This window comes from Mchenga conophoros, linkage group LG18 (assembly GCF_057382185.1).
Source record: "Mchenga conophoros isolate Kocher_MC1m ecotype Shallow Benthic linkage group LG18, M_conophoros_male_GT1.1, whole genome shotgun sequence".
NCBI lineage: Eukaryota > Metazoa > Chordata > Actinopteri > Cichliformes > Cichlidae > Mchenga > Mchenga conophoros.
The window spans coordinates 9,313,826-9,330,877 of NC_140543.1; the positions used below are offsets into that span (position 1 = coordinate 9,313,826).

The 17,052-nt window shown below is 40.1% G+C and overlaps 2 protein-coding genes across 2 annotated transcripts; one reads left to right on the forward strand and one right to left on the reverse strand.

Moving 5' to 3' along the window:
• Positions 1-1,022: 1,022 nt before the first annotated feature.
• Positions 1,023-6,001, forward strand: LOC146553185 (ubiquitin carboxyl-terminal hydrolase 37-like). The gene is made up of 15 exons (XM_085255800.1): positions 1,023-1,111; positions 1,310-1,365; positions 1,662-1,734; positions 1,844-1,927; positions 2,427-2,482; positions 2,727-2,783; positions 2,884-3,015; positions 3,107-3,230; positions 3,316-3,467; positions 3,573-3,672; positions 3,815-3,891; positions 4,069-4,177; positions 4,788-4,845; positions 5,015-5,172; positions 5,259-6,001. Exons 1-15 carry the CDS (start codon positions 1,085-1,087, stop codon positions 5,262-5,264), a joined length of 1,269 nt encoding a protein of 422 aa, XP_085111926.1. The 5' UTR covers positions 1,023-1,084; the 3' UTR covers positions 5,265-6,001.
• A 4,609-nt stretch (positions 6,002-10,610) lies between these two features.
• On the reverse strand, positions 10,611-14,431 carry LOC146553186 (acyl-coenzyme A thioesterase 1-like). The gene is made up of 3 exons (XM_085255598.1): positions 13,930-14,431; positions 12,655-12,839; positions 10,611-12,301 (listed from the first exon to the last, which is right to left on the reverse strand). Exons 1-3 carry the CDS (start codon positions 14,384-14,386, stop codon positions 11,693-11,695), a joined length of 1,251 nt encoding a protein of 416 aa, XP_085111724.1. The 5' UTR covers positions 14,387-14,431; the 3' UTR covers positions 10,611-11,692.
• Between the last annotated feature and the right edge of the window lie 2,621 nt (positions 14,432-17,052).

Genomic DNA, 17,052 nt, shown 5'->3' on the forward strand with positions numbered 1-17,052 from the left:
CATCTGTAGAGGTGTAGAGTCAACAACCTGTCTCTGAACGTGGACAAAACAAAAGAGATTGTTGACTTCAGGAGAGCACAGTGGGATCACTGCCCACTTAACATGAATGGATCCTCTGTGGAGGTCGTCAAGAGCACCAGATTTCTTGGTGTCCACCTGGCGGAGAACCTCTCCTGCTCCCTCAACACCAGCTCCATAACCAAGAAGGCCCAGCAGCGTCTCTACTTCAAGCAGAAGCTGAGGAAAGCCCATCTCCCACCATCCATTCTCACCACCTTTTACAGTGGGACTAACAAGAGCATCCTAAGTAGCTGCATCACTGTCTGGTATGGTAACTGCAGCGCATTAGATCGCAGTACTCTATAACGGATTGTGAGAGCAGCTGAGAAGATTATTGGAGTCCCTCTCCCCTCCTTATAACACCCGCTCGCTGGAGGACCCCACACAGCCTTCAAACACACTCTTCACCCTGCTGCCTTCTGGAAAGAGGTCCCAGAACATCCGGGCCCTCACTACCAAACTACGGAAAAGTTTCTTCCCACAAGCCGTCAGACCCCTGAACACTCAGTGACTGCACTGGCACACGCACACCTTCACACACGATAGTTACTTTTGCACAATACTCAGCATTTTGCACATTTCCATTGTCTTGTGTCTGTATCGTCCTGTTCTGTCTAGTTTTGCACTGTTTTGTCTTGTTTATTTTTGCAATTTATGCACACTGCACTTTATGTAGTCCTGGGTTTGTCCGTATATGTCATATATAGCACCAGGGTCTCGGAGGAACGCTGTCTCATTTCACTCTGTACAGTACCTCTGCACGTGGTTAAAATGACAATAAAAGCCACTTGACTTGACCTGTATTTTGTAGCAGTTGCTTGGAGACGAGTGCCATACAGTTCAAATGAGCATACATTCCAAAATATGCAAATTAGCCCCATACATCATAACGATGATGTTTGCTGTTCAGGGTATGAACATTCTATGCTGAAAGTTTATAAATATACAACCTCTGACTGCTTGTTTTCAGTTGAACTTTTGCAAAGCTGAGGAGATTTTCGCTGTGATCACATCAAGTCCAAAGATGTTTAAACTTCTTTTTCACAGAAAGGTAAGTTTGAAGAGACTCGCAGCACGTTTCTCTGAATATTTTCTTATGGTAAATAAGCATTTTTGAAACTTTTAAGGAAGCTTCTTGGATGATTTCTGTAAAAACTGAATTTTGAATCCAAATGAAGGATATTGTATTTTCTTACCATATACTTTGTTTTATGCCATTACTGATGTTGCTTTTCTTGTTTCTAAACAGAAATCACATAAACAAAACGTGGCAGAGACGGAAAGTCCTTCTACGTCTCATCAGAGGTAAAGAAATGTGTCACTCTTTAATGCTGCTGGAGATATTTATAGCAGTGGTTTAGTTGGAGCTGTTTTATTTCCCTTTTATTGGTGTTTTGTAATTACATCTTTTACTACTTCTAGTCTTGTCTATAATTTATATTGATTCAGAGATTAGCGTTTGAAAATGTAGAGTGTAAATGTACAAAATACATGATTTTGTTCCATTACAGTTATTAATTTTTATCTGCAATCTCCAGCATGTACTCCTTGTTAAAATTTTCCACTTTGAAAAATAACATTTACACTTTTGTCCTCATCAGCATCCCGGATGCTTCTGTTGCTGAAAATGGTCAAAAGAAGAAGAGAAAATGGAGACACTTCTGCTGTTCCTCGGTTTGCTTTTACTCAAAACATATGAAATGCACTTTCTCTTTAAATTGCACTTGTTAATTTAAAGTGACTTTACTTTTTTAATAAACTTATGTTTGTTCGTCCTCTGCAGCAAACTGACAGCGATGCAGAGGCAGAGAGCAGCACTGTGAAGACACAAAAGAAGTGTCGCTGGTTTCTTTTTAAATTCTGGAAGGTATGTTTTATGGAAAGAGTCCCTGTCATCAAGCATTTACTCATCACATTAAATGAGAAGAATTAAGAGCAATTTAGCACATCTATGTCCTCAAATTAAGTTCAAAGATGTTTAAACGTTTTTTTTTCACAGAAAGGTAAGTTTGAAGGGACTTGCAGGATGTTTCTCTAAATATTTTTTATGGTAAATAAGCATTTTTGAATCTTTTAATGAAGCTTCATGGATGATTTCTGTAAAAACTGAATTTTGATCACAACCAAATGAAGGATTTTGTATTTCATAGGACAAACTTTAAAACTCAATTTAAAGCATGAATAAATTGTTTTTATTTTATTTAAAGATATTCATATATATCTGCTTCATGAGCTGACAGCTCACTAAAGTGATAAATAATATGAAATAATACCAAATTTTCTAACTGGACACTTTTCATGGAGAGACTCCCTTGGTATGTTTGTTTTATGCCATTACTGATGTTGGTTTTCTTGTTTCTAAACAGAAATTACACAAACAAAACGTGGCAGAGAAGGAAATTCCTTCTACGTCTCATCAGAGGTAAAGAAATGCGCCACTCTTTAATGCTGCTGGAGATATTTATAGCAGTGGTTTAGTTGGAGCTGTTTTATTTCCCTTTTATTGGCATTTGTCTTCCACCTTGTGTATTTACATCTTTTTTACTACTTTTGGACGTCCTCCAAAATGTTTCAGCGTCAAAGCTCATGCATACATGCACATACACTGCTCAGAATCTTGACATCTTTCCTAATTTTGTGTTTGTGTTTTTACCTTTTTGGAGCAGTGTAGCACGCGGTGGGAAAAAAATAAAAAGTCAAACTGGGACTATAGACCGCTTCGGGTGAGTACACGTGGTGCACAAAGATCAAAGGTCACTTTGTCAAAGTGGAGAAAATGAATTATTTTACACTGATACTGTAAACGTTGCGCGTGTGTGTCAGGTTTCCAAACATCGGAAACACCTGCTACATGAACTCCTGCCTGCAGAGCCTCCTCAACATTGAGGAGTTCATAAGAGACATCAGGCGTCAGGGGGTTTTGTGGAGCACAGATCCAGAAGCTCAGCTCTTAAGGTGCGCTACGTCAACCTTCTACTTTCTTCAAACACCTGAAGAACAAAGAGATCTAACAGCAGAAATGTCTGTTTACCCTTCCTTTCTACAGAAGGCTTATTGATGTCAGGGACTGTCATGAGTCGACAGATTATGGCCTTAAAGATCACCACCTAAGAGCTTTTAAGAAGGCATTCAGCAATCAAGCTGCCGAATACACCGGCAGTGCACAGAAAGTGCGTCAGCTATTTGGACATTTCGTTTTTTGCTTTACCTTCTGATTTTGATGTACTGTTTTAAATCTCTCTGCTTTTCTTTCAGGACGCTCATGAATTCCTAACATTGTTCCTCAATGAGGTCAAAAGGCTCACACCTCGCCTGGAGAGGAACGCAGCTCTCCTGGGCCAAAGTTATACCTGCCCAGTAGAAGACCATCACATTTTTAAAATGGAGAACATGAGGACATGCAAGAGGTAAGCCTGTCTTTCAGAAACGCAGAGCTGGTTGCAATATTTTCATATACCTCTTTTCCACGTACCTGATCTTTACTTTAACTACGTTACTCCTGAAATGTGTAGCTGCGGTCACCACTCATCACAGCAAGAGGAATTCACCAGTTTGTCTCTTGACCTGGTTCCAGAGGGGTCTGTGATAAACATGTTAGAGACATACTTGAAGGTAAGATCACAAATTCCAATAGAGTTGTCGTATCAGCGATCTTAACACACCTTTTTTGTTAGTGTTTGTGTGTATGCGTGTGTGTGCATATGTTGAGATTTCTTTCTACCATAAAGCCTGTTTTCTCTGTGCTGTTGTTCAGGAAGAAGAAATAGAATATCGCTGTGATTGTGGAGGGACGGCCTCAGAACTGAAGTCGTCTTTTGATACACTGCCAAGGTGAGTAAGGTCACATCAGAATTGATCGACTGACCAGGTTTCCAAACTGTGGTGCATCAAATATCAGAGTTTTTCGAGACAATATTTGAGCAGTCGTTTTCTCCCATCTTCTGTTTGTGTTTGACACTCATTCTTCTTATTTTCTACCTTGTTTGTGTTTTTTTTCTTTTCTGCCAGAGTTCTGATCTTGCATCTGAAGAGGTTTGGCTTTACACAAACCTACAAGATTCAGAAGGTGGATGACCCCGTCAGGCTGCAGAGGGACTTGGTGGTGCCATCCAATCAGGTAAAAACAGACTGCAGAACGTCTCAGGCTACGTCCACACTAGCCCGGATAGATTTGAAAACTCCGTGTCCACACTAGCGTTTTCAGTCATTTTCAAATAGTTGTGCGTCTGCATTGAAACGGCCGAAAACGCCTATGTTCCAGTCCTGCGCATGCGCAAAAGTGAGTGAGAATTACAGAATTTGAAGAAAAGCTATCCGGAGCATGTACAAACTGATATTAATCGTTTTTAGGGCTGTCAAAGTTGAGAGCAATCAAAACAACTGCTGTATAATGCACTCGGCTTATCTTTGTTTAATTGCTCACATGACTGCATCACATGACTAAAATGCGTCATCGTTTTAGAAAGTCTGTGTTTTCGAGTGTCCACACTGCGACGGGACAACTCCGTTTTGAAATGTATGCGTTTTCGAGAGCGTTTTCAAGATGCTGTGTTTTTCCTTGAGGAAAACGCCGTCTCAGTGTGGACGGGAGGTCAAAGCGGAGAGAAAACGATGTGTTTTCAAACGAAAACGCATTAGTGTGGACGTAGCCTCAGCAAATCAGCTTAATTGTGGCACTGATGTGAGACTTTATGAAACTAACACTCTTTGGATTTGTTCCTTCTCAGGGTGGTGGCTGTTATAGTATTGTCAGCATCATCAGTCATTATGGAGGCACAGAGTCAGGTAAAACAACAGACTTGTGACGAACAGAAAATGAAAACTTGCTACTTTTCAGTGAAGGACTCACACACAAAAGCTTTTGATGTTCTAAGAAGCACTAAGTCAAAATCACTGTTTGCTTGAATCAGTTGACTTCCAGAAGTTGGATTCATTTGTCTTAATGTGATTTCAGGACACTACATCTGTAGTTCTGTCCATCCTGAGGAGAGTCAGCACTCTACATCAGATCGCTGGCTCACCTATAATGACGCACAGGTGCTCCACACAACTGGATCTGTAGTTTGTGAGGAACAGCAGCACTCGGCCTACATCCTGTTTTACAAGAGAAACGTAAGAAGACACAGCATCTCATCCTGAAGTGAGAGAATTTTTAAATGTCCTGTTACCTTGTTAACCAGTTTTGTCTTCATTCTCAGTTCTGAAACAGGAAGTGGAAGGAAGGAAGGAAGTTAAGGTCATCGTCATGCTGAGAAGGAAAAGCAGTCGTCCCAGCCCACCATCGCACACTGGAGGACAAGTATAGGTAAGTATTGCCCTCAGGAGGGAGGGTCCTCCCAGAGAGCCTGGTCCTCCCAAGATTTCTTCCTCCAGGAGGGAGTTTTTTCTTGCCACCGTCGCCCCACATTCACTGGTCTCATCAGCAGGGACATTTTTAACCTCCTAAGACCTGAACTTTCATGGCATGCATTTTTAATTTCTCTGTGCCATTTGGGTTGATTGGGACCTGATGAATGTAAAAACAAAGACATCAGATTCGGACTATCTTTTTTTTGTTTCTCAAAAGAATGAGATCCACATATGAGGACATTCATTTTAAATTTCGATTGAACAGTGGCAGTGTAATGTCCTCCCTCATAAGTGGATATCAGGTTTTTGAAGAGCAAAATTTTGTATTTTGGTCTAGACAACCCAAAATGTTATGTCTACATATGTGGACACCAGGTCCTAGGAGGTTAAAACAAAATCTACTAGAGATCGTCCTTTTCTGGACCAGTGTTTGGCTTGCTCTCTGGAAACAACAAATTAGTGCTGTCAGCGTTAACGTCATTTTACCTAATGACGTTTACGCTGACAGCACTAATTTTATTGTTGTTATTAATATTATTATTAATTTATTTGTAAAATAAATTAAATTTAAAAAAACAAAGAAATGATTTAATTCTTTATTTTATTTTGTTTTATTAAAATCAAAATAACAACAAAAACAAAAATAACTAATAAAAAAATATTAAAAGTTTTCAGCAGTGTTTTGTGAAATTTGTAATGAGCCTTAGTTAAGTTGATGTCACAGAAGTTTCTGAATCATTTAGATTGTTCAACAAACTGATTCACTCAGGTAAAGATGGTAAGCTGGAGCAATGGTACCCTTGGAGTTCAGTTTAAGTTTTCAGACAAATATTCCCTCGATCAGTTGCAGCTTCTGCTTTTAAATAAATGATTTAGCTGCAAATGTTTAGCTGCAGGTAGCAAAGTCCAAAAGTGACAACATTTCCACTGCAGTCTCTCCAGAAATGGCTTATAAAATTTTTACCAAATTAGACATTTATCCTTGGATCATTGACAACCCTGTAGGGTGAAAATCTTTCATTGTACCTTTTATAACATTTTAACAAGTTGCTGTCTCCTGCTGCAAGTTTCCTGTTTTGGCTGAACTTCATCAGCTCAAAAAAACTCACCGTGCTGTGGTGTACTAAATGACCTCATGTACAGGACACACTGAAGGCAGGTTTGCAGTGTTTAATTAACAAAGTCAAGATCAGTTAACAACAGCTGAACTAAAGACTTTCTTTTTCTCATCGATAAAATGAGGTCCATGCCAATGCGCTCAAATGGGACCTCCATTAATGGTGAGGGGCATAAAGGTGCTTTTTGAATGACCAGCTGGTTCACCAGCTGACACCATTGGACGCACACCATCGGCGCATATCCAAACATGCAAGAAATGCAAGATGGTGGTGCGCACAGATACAGCGGCTCTATGCTCTCCACTTACCCAATTTCACTGTGCAAGAAACTGCACAATGACAATAAAAAGCTCTAAGTCTAAAACAGTTTCCTGGCCAGTAAAATCGGGCAATTATTCGCTCCAGAGTTTTATGCTATTCCAGGTGACCAGCCATCGACTTGTAATGAGCCAGCTAAAACAATAATTTCTCAGTGGCTCTTCTGGCACCAACAAGTGGGTGTGTTCTTCCATCGTGCAAGTGTCACGACACACTGAACATGGTCTGAACATGGATTTTCCCTCGATATTTCTTTTCCACCAGTACTATGGGGTATTTGTGAATATCCATGACTGACCCGGCCAGGTGGCCAGCTGGTCTTTGGACAGGGTCACGGCAGTTTCAAGGTTCAACAAAATCCCTTTCACTGACAGACTGAAGGAAAGCTCCTCAAAAATAGAGGGTCTTCAAGCTCCTCAGTGGCACGAAAAGGTTTCCCGGACTCAGTGTTGTATATTTTTTTCCCAAAAGATTGAAATAGTGGAGAGAAATCAGCTTCTGAAACCATCCAGAAGACAAAGTCTCCAACTGGTTTGTGGAAGTCCAGTTTCTCCAAATTAATCAGCGGGTGAAATGTCTCTTCATGGATGGTTTTGATTCTGTTGTTATTCACGAACAAAGCCCTCAAAGCAGCATATGAAAGAAAGTCCTCTTTCATTGTTGTCTCCAGCGTGTTAAAAGAGAGATCGAGCTCAGTGATGAGTTTTGAAGCGGCTGCAGGGACTTCTCGAAGGTTTTGGCTCGAACAGTCGAAGGATGTTGTTCACAGTGGTGACACTGTTGACTGGTGATTGACAAGCACTGAGATACTAGCATGACAAACACAAGAAACATCATGACTTATTCTCCTGAGTGCCTGCAAAACAAACACAAAATCAAACTCAAAGCTTTTCTCTCAGATGCTGGTGTGGCACAATCTAATGATAAAAAAGGTCATGCTAACAGCTTTTGGAGCACAGCTGCACAAAATAACAGCTTTTGGAGCACAAAATGCATTACAGGTAAACCCAGTACCCAAACATGTTAACAAGGATAAAGAAAAAATCTGAAACAAAAGCAGGTAGTGTGGTGATTTATGTTGTGAGGATGCTTTCACTCCCATCAAAGTCACCCAGTGTTGAGAACCCAAATGAGCCCAAAAACCTCAAGTGGCTGCAACCAACAGCGAACGTCAAGAAGTGGATACTTGCATGTTGAGCCAGAAACATGCAGAAAACCCAAAAGAGGCGAGATAGCACATCTTGGTCCCACTCAGGCAGTACGAACACCTGGAAAGAGGAGCCCACAGTTCAGACCCAAGGTCACTGGTAAGGACACCAGCCAGTTATAAGTCTAGTTTTAATTTTCATTTTAGTTAGTGTTATGGCCTTTCTAAGGGTGGCCAGACCATAATATAAGGGTGATCCACCCCTGTCTGACCCCAAGCAGCACATCACACAACCAGTACAATTTTGATGGTGATTTTTTTTCACAGTGATTGAATTCTAACAAAGGAAAGGAGCGAACTATAGCTTCGGGGTGGACCCCAAAACAACAAACAAAAGGGACCGTATCTAAAGGATGTACAAAACTTATTTATGAAAAGAATAAAACCAAATGACAATGTCTTATCTCCCTAACTAAGAAAAACATGAGAAAAGGGTAATCAAATAAAAAGGCAGTCCACCCCTACATGCTCCTGTATAAAGAAACAGGTAACACAAAGCCTGCCGGTTGAGGTCCATGGCGGTGTCATCTTATATGTTGTCTCCAGGTCATTAGCCAATCTGTATGGGCCGTCCCATGGATGCACCAATCACGGAAAGGCACCTGCACACTCAGATTTACATATGAGACAACATTACGACAACAGTCGTAACATTAACTAAAAATGTTTTTCACCATCTCGTTTTAACTTCTGGTTTAGCTTCAGCTAACTAAAACTAAATGGACCTTGGAAATAATCACATCTTAATAGAGTGAACCATAGACTGTATAAAAGATAGGACCATTGCAACTTTACTGCAGCACTTCACCCTTTCACATAGTCCCAGCTCTTCTCTGTCATGTTTTATGGTGCTGCAAATGTCTTCAGTTGGTGAAAGGTTGGGCTGCTGGTGTCTTGTTGTGCTTGCTATGCATCCCTGACTCGTTTCTTCTTTCTGCATCAAGTAAGGAATGTAGTGAAAGTTCCCAAGAGGTTAAAAGCACCACTGAAAAAATGCCATCAGACCTGAGTTGGGACACTTGGATTATGGAGCTTCTGGACCAAGAGAGTGGATGGGAGCATGTGTTTAACAAGTAAGAGTATAACGTCCCCCAAAATGTCCCTAACTAAGAAAAACATGAGAAAAGGGTAATCAAATAAAAAGGCAGTCCACCCCTACATGCTCCTGTATAAAGAAACAGGTAACACAAAGCCTGCAGGTTGAGGTCCATGGCGGTGTCATCTTATATGTTGTCTCCAGGTCAAGGAGACAACCTTAACCTTAACAACCTTTCGCGTGCCACAGCTGGTTGCCGACCCCTGGACTAGACTATTTAACAATATGTTACAGATTTATGTTACAAAGAAGAAACGCCACAGAGGAGGTTTGTGGATGTAGTGAAGGAGGACATGCAGAGGGTTGGTGTGACAGATGATGCAAACAATTGCCCATTCCCACAAAGCTATGGTAAAAGCTAGCGTGAGATTGGGCTGGGTTCATTGTACTGCTGTATATGACTAGGTATTTATTTGGGAAAGGAAAAAATGAACTGAAAACAGTTACTTTCTTATGAAATGAACAAAAATAAAACCCAATGTTGTAACAATTACTGCATGGTATATAAATTAAGATTTTCAAAATAAAACACCAGGCCTCCTAAGTCCTAACTCTGGTTTCACTCAAAAAACCTTATACCTTTAAAGTGGAATGGCTTTCACCTTTGAAATGCCCCAGGGTACAACTAAAACAGTTATTGTCAACTTAAACCACATTTGTACTAGTGGGCCCCCACATAGACACACATTTACTTGTCCATATTAAACCTGAAGCATAGGCCCTTTCTCTTGTTTGTACTTGTGTTCTCGTGTACTCGTGATACGTCATCAGTCGGAGACCAAGTACTGTTCCAATTCAAAGTATGCATCAAGCCGAGAACGCGAAAAAGTCCCGGATGTGTTCTCGCTCCGCCTGTTTTATCGATAAATGAACGTTTTCTTTAAATTATTTGAATATATATGAGTGCCTGTGTATAAATACACAAACAATACACATATGCTTTCAATTGTGTAATTTAAGTGATCTAGGTAGCTCTGTTTTGGAAGTTCAGTTAACGCTAGAAATGTGTTTTGGAGTTTCTACGTCCTTTAGAATTTGTACGTGCTTTTTGGAGTTTGTACGGGCTTTATCTCTAGGGGCCACTGTATATATTTATATATAAACATACATAAATAAAACCACTTTTTTTTTTTTTACATTAGTAATTCCTTTTGTGCATAATTTTATATTGTTGTTAATAATAAATTAATTAAAGCAACAAAACAACCTGAAGAGCCGAAAGAGCCGTCTCTTTTTAGTGAGCCGAGCTGAAAGAGCCGGTTCTCTAAAAAGAGCCGGAATTCCCATCACTAATTCTTAGGACTTAGCTTCTGTGTCAGGTCCCACAGGTTCACCTGAACCTTTACCACTTGTCCCGCCCCAAAGCAGAAAAGAGTGTTTTGGACTGGCTTGTTAGTCTAGCAACCAAAGACAATACAGAGTTGAGATGACTGACATTAGATTGGTAAACAAATAAGGTGAACCTATAAAACAGTCATAAATTCAATTATGTTTAATTCTTGAGTTTAATAAACAGATAATGTCTGTTAGCAGTTAATCTGTCATTACAGTTAAATGCTGAAGCAGGAATACATTTGTTTAACACTCACAAATGTAGGACTTAGTCATTTCTACTTTAATTTCTCCATTTTCTACCTATTAAAGGATGACAAAATCGCATTTGGAGTCTGCTGTAGTTGATAGTGGTGCAAATACTTTCACAACCACAAGTCAAAGGTTTTTACACTTAATTTGTCTTGTTTTTCAATACATCAGTATTTTAAAATACATTGTTATTTATCATAAAAAAGAGCAGCATTGATGAGTAATGTGCTAGTTTTCTGTGGTGCCATTTTCATCCTTGTACTACTGTGGTAGTGAAATATACTTTAGAAATGTGCTATAATAATGCAGTTCTTTAACTTGGAGTTGGTCTTGTATGGTTTAACCTTTTTTTCCTGTGTGTTCGCATTTGTATTGTAACATTTATTCTGTAGCGATATCTCCCAGGTGGCATCTTTGGTCTCCTTCCTTGCTGTTTTCTGGTAGTGACCTCACCCAGATAGCTGTAGGATGGTCACTCACAAGCTGAACACAAATATTTCTTTTAATCTTTGCTGCCATTGTATTAAACTTGATTTATGAATTTATGTATTCAGTCAACACAAATTCCAAGCAGGTAAAAAGCTTTGGAGCTCAGCAGCAGTCAGAAGAGCTTGATGAGGTGAGGAAGAAGTTACTGCCTCTGTCAGTGCGCCCCAGGGTGGCTGTGGCTACAGTGTAGCTTGCCATCACCAGTGTGTGAATGTGTGTGTGAATGGGCGAATGACTGGATGTATAAAGCGCTTTGGGGTCCTTGGGGACTAGAAAAGCGCTATACAAATACAGGCCATTTACTGTTGTCCTGGAGTAACTGTAACCCACATAATTCCCTGAGGAATTATTAAAGTATTCTGATATTAAAATCAAACATGAAATGCATTCAAAGACAGAACAGAAAATATTCACAAGCAAATAAAATAATATATTCAATAGTTGTTTTTTGTTTTATCTTTCAAATCCTGTTTATAAATTGGCTTTAGCCTGTGCAGCATCACAACTCAGGTGAGTTCTAAAGAACTCCTCTATCTTCTTCCACAGGTGGATCTCTGCTGCTGCGTGGGCCCTGGGCTCCCCTCCCCACACCACTGAGAAGCTAAGCATCCCATGGAAAGCAGAGGAACAGAAGGGTCCATAGGGTGGCTCCAGCAAATGTCCAGCTCCAGGATAAAAAACAGTCTCAAAGTTCTCCTTCCCACGACGCTTCAGTCTCTCCACCATCTGGTCCATGTAGGCCTTGCTGTCCCAGTTGAGGTCATCCTCTGCAGCCACAAAGAGAAACTGGCTCTTGGCTCGTTCAATGGGGACGAGGCTTCCTTTGTTCTTCTCTTCCAGGGGATCTTCAGTAGCATACTTGATAAGGTTTGCTCCAGACTTGGTGGTAATCACCTTGCTGAAGTCAAACATTAAGGGTGAGAGGATCTGCTGTTTCTTGTAGTAGAGGGGAGTGCCCACACTGGCACTGGTGCCATTGATCCAAACTAAGGCCTCCACACCGGGCACGAATGCAGCAAGAGAGAGCGCGATATCTGTTCCCTTTGATCTTGATATTATGCCGACTCCTTTACTGCCCGCCTGTGAAATAACACACAGAGCTCAGAAACCGGCAATTCCAAAGTATTAAAAGTTGTGACCTGCTGGGCATTTAAACTGGAACAGTTTAAAGAAAAAAATGGGTATTCTGGCACATAACTCGTAACTACACATAACTAGGACTCCCTAAAGCAGTGTCTCACTTTTTGCCAAGCAATTCTTCAAACCTGACTGATTTTTAACCAGTTCACTGCATTTCACAGACTACGCATGCAATCATTCCCCCCCCTCCCAAAAAAAACAAAAACATTTGCTTCACATTCGGTCTGAACACACAGTTACATGGGTTCTTGTAAAGTTACGCTGCTAGCTTAAGTGTCACCCACTGGACCCACCTTGGGGTGGTGGCGTAAGAAATCCACGGCTTCTTTAAAGGGGTCCAGATGTATCTCTTTCATATTTTGTCTGTCACTGAACACAGCAATCGTGAGGACCAAAAACCCTTTGTTGGCCAACAAACAGGCTCTTTTCTCAGACATGAAGGTGCCCAGATCCAGCACAGCAGGGAACGGACCTTCTCCTAGAACACAGACAACAAAAGTTTCATGTAAGTAGTGTAACGATGGTTAAGTGTTACTGGACAGTGACATGTTGGTTTTCTCTGCACACTGTTGTTGTTCCTTTAAGATTCATGTTTGGTTGGGCTGCAGGAAGTAGTGAGGGTGGTGTACAGGAAGGGGTGGGGGGACCTGGTTGTTCTGTGTGTGTGCCAGGCTGAAGAGAGGTGTAGTTCGAGAGCGCTTCCCCCTGAGTTAACAACCCGCTGGCTTATGTGCCGAATAAACGGACAAACTGAGACCCCAACCGTCTGGTTCTTGTGAACGTTACAGTAGGTTATAATCATGCATAATGTGCAACTTTAACCTAAAGCCCTACAATAAAAGATCCATATTCAACACTTCATCTATGTTTTCCAGTTTAAATATGAATTAAAATGTTTTTCACTCATGTATCGTGATTTTGGTGTAAGTTTCATCATATAGTTTCATTACAGCCCAATTAGTGCTGTATTTTATGATCTCAGAGGTGTTAAACACATTTTTTTTTATATTTAAGGATACTTTTAAATAACTTCCCAAAGTAGTACAATAAGTACTTCTACAAAGGATACAGCTGTGCAAATATGATTACAGCTAATATGACAAGCCACCCCCTCCTCTGTCCTCCAGATGCATTTTAGGAACTGAGACATCTTTTAAGACATCTGTTATTAATCTCTGTCTCTCTTCCACAACATGTCTTCTATCCTGTCTTCCTTCTCTCACCCCAGATGGCCCCGCCCCTCCCTGAGCCTGGTTCTGCGGGAGGTTTCTTCCTGTTAAAAGGCAGTTTTTCCTTCCCACTGTCGCCAAAGTTCTTGCTCATAGGGGGTCATTTGATTGTTGGGTTATTCTTTGTATGTATTATTGTAGGGTCTGCCTTACAATATAAATACTTTGAGGCGACTGTTGTTGTGATTTGGCGCTATATAAATAAAATTGAATTGAAATTGAATCAAGAAAAGTGATGTACCCTTTGCAGAAAATATACCTTCGCCACCTGTTAAAAAAAAAAAGGGGGCCCACTGTAATGATAGTGAATACTTCTAAGTGGAAAACCACATACAGTACCTGGGGGTGTAAACAAGACTCCTCGTATGTTCCCCTCTTTGACTGGGTCCCGACTGACCCCGTCTCCCATCAAAAACCTCTCGTTTGTCTCTTCTGCCAGTATCCTGCCATCCGCCTCCTGCTCATGCACAGAAAACTTCACCACGTGAGGGTTCAGAGCTTTGTTCTTGAAGAAGTACTTGTGCAAAGTGTCTGCCTTCAGTGACTGCAGCAGACCCATGGGCTGCACTCCAACGTAGCTCCCGTTGAGTGAGGGGTCTCGGTTCAGGTCGACCTCTCCGCCATCATCTGCCCTGTAAGTGGCTGAAGAGCCGAACACCACTTCTCTCTCGTCGGTCGATGTGGCTCTGATTGTGACCACCTGCCTTGACCGCAGCCCGGCCACTTTCAGCTGAACGGGCTCATCAAACAGACACCTGGTGCTCGGCAGCAGCCTCAGCCTGACTTGGGAGGACATCTTTTCTGAAAGATCAAAGACTGAACTCCATGAATGTTCAATATTTGGACAAATGGGTCATTGCAAGGAAAATAAAAAAGAAACATTCTTGGAATGCTTCCCACTCGACACCATCAGAATCAGATCTTTTTTTTTTTTAACTTCAATATATTTGAGGACGCAATGCTACATACTATGTAGATTACTGGAGTTACAGACCAGAAAGTATACAGTGTTAGGTCAAAATGTGGCACTTTTTAATGTCCCAGCATTTTTTAAATCTCACAACTTTTTAACCACATGAAATTTTAAAGGCTGAAAATTACATTTCAGCTTTGTTACAAACAGCAACCTATTTAATTTTAATTCAGCTGTCTACTGGGATATATCAAAATTTTCAGTAGTAAAACTTCATAAATTTAATGCCAATGATGCAGAGAAAAAGAAACAAGCAATAATACACTGGGTATTTTTCCTGCTCTGATCAGTCACTGGAGAAAACTCTCACAGGTGCATTTTGATGACCTTTCACATAGTTACTGGATGTGAAAGGTCATTTTTTCCCTACATTCTAGTGTCCAAAGTAATTTTCTAAAGCAGGGATTCCCAAAGTGTGGGCTGGGGCCCTCTGGTGGGCTGTAAAGATACTGCAGGTGGACCACAGTATTAACAGAAATTCGGTTTGGAATTACTCGGAAGTATGTGTAGTTACATGTTCATACAAGTTAATTTACTTATATAAAAAGTGAATTCGAACTGGTAGTACGAGGTGGTTAGTTTGTGATATTATTCATTACTGTGACCTTAATTTTCTGCTCATGTATTTAAATTTGTATCCCTGTGGCAGGCGGGGTCACACACTGGCCTTAACATTATGCATATGATTGGGTAACAATAGCAAATTATAGCCTGAGTTGTTTATGTTTGTTTTGTTTTCAAGGAAACATATACATTTCTTTTGTATTTTAATTAGAGGGAGGATTTCAGATTGGGTGGGCCCCGCTAGGTTTTCTTTTTTTAAGAGAAAACGGAAGTTGTTGTTGGGGACTGAAAGTTAATGACACACTGAAATCCCTAAAGTTTATGGAATTTTGGTTAATTGTATGGATTAAACAAATGACACTAATGGCTCTTGGCTCTGGAGTAATCGCTGAAATTACTCCAGAGATCTAAAGCGTATCTTATATGAATATTTCCCATAATGCTGAAATGCCAAGTGTATCATATTTAATACATTAGTTTTTATGACTTTTTTGAGACTTCCACATTATTAGTGTGAATTTTCCCCCTGAGAAATCTGAAGAAATTGCACAATAAAATTTCAAGCAATAAATTGCACAAAAATGCCAGCTGAAGTAAAAAAAAATAAAAAAAATTAATTAAATTAAGACTCATACATGCACATTGATATTTAATTTTTTTTTATGGGTCTAAAGTTAAAAAAATACCTGTGTCAAAAAGATGAACCATTTTGTAGTTATTTCATGGTTCAGGCTTTACAGGGTTAAAAACGAGTTCAACTGTTGTTTCATTCTTTTATTCTGAAGCACATTTGAATTCATGGGATTAATTTCTTCTTTTCTTATGTATGTGTACTTTTGATATTTGTTTTGTTTTCTGTTCATTATTAATCATACTGTCTGTGTAAAACACCAGCTTCTAATCTAGGCATGGGGATATCTTTAGAGTCCTGCATATGCAAACCATGCATATGTCACAGAGGGACAACACAACAATAAACAAGGGGAGACTGAGACAACATGAAGACAATATAGATACAGTATAATGAGACGGGGGAAGTTAGCTCAACACAAAACACATTACATATCCATTACCAAAATAAAACAGGAAATGTGACACAACATGAATCCATCCATCTTCTTCTGCTTATGTAATCCAGGGTCACAGCGAGAACATAAATCATTTGACAAAATGAGCTCTTAAGACACCGAGACCATGACAGCTGTATATAGATTCAAGGACTCAAGAGATTTTTCAAATTAGCAAAGAAAAAAAATATATCAACATTTTTCTGGAAATGTATGTTTCCATTAAAATAGTAAATGGCCTGTATTTGTATAGCGCTTTACTAGTCCCTAAGGACCCCAAAGCGCTTTACACAACCAGTCATCCACCCATTCACATTCACACACCGGTAATGGCAAACTACATCGTAGCCACAGCCACCCTGGGGCGCACTTCGTAATCCATTTAAAAATTCATCTTAAGTCACTGTCTGCTTATTCAGAAAAGTCCTGTTTAATTTTTTATAGGAGATGTACTCCAGAGAAGCTCCTCACTGTACAGGTGAGACGCTCGTGACTGACTCGCAACACAAAAGCTGCCAAAATAAGTGAAAAGCAAGGATTCTGGTATCTTACTGCCCCTGAGGATTTTTATCCCTTTCCAAATTTATTTAACAACACAAATTCAAAACAGCTGATTATTCAGCTTCATTATATGACATAAACCCTGTATTCTCTCTCCCCTTGAGCTTTTCTCTCTTAACTGTCACCAGATTTTTGTTATCTTGTCCACACAAACAGTTTTATTTGAATGTAGTTTGCAATTTTTCTTGCACAGAATTTATGCAGATAAAGTTATCACATCATTCCACCAAATGTTACAGTTTATGGCAATAAGACATGGAAGAAAAGCACAAAACTGCATAAAAGGTCAACCTAAAC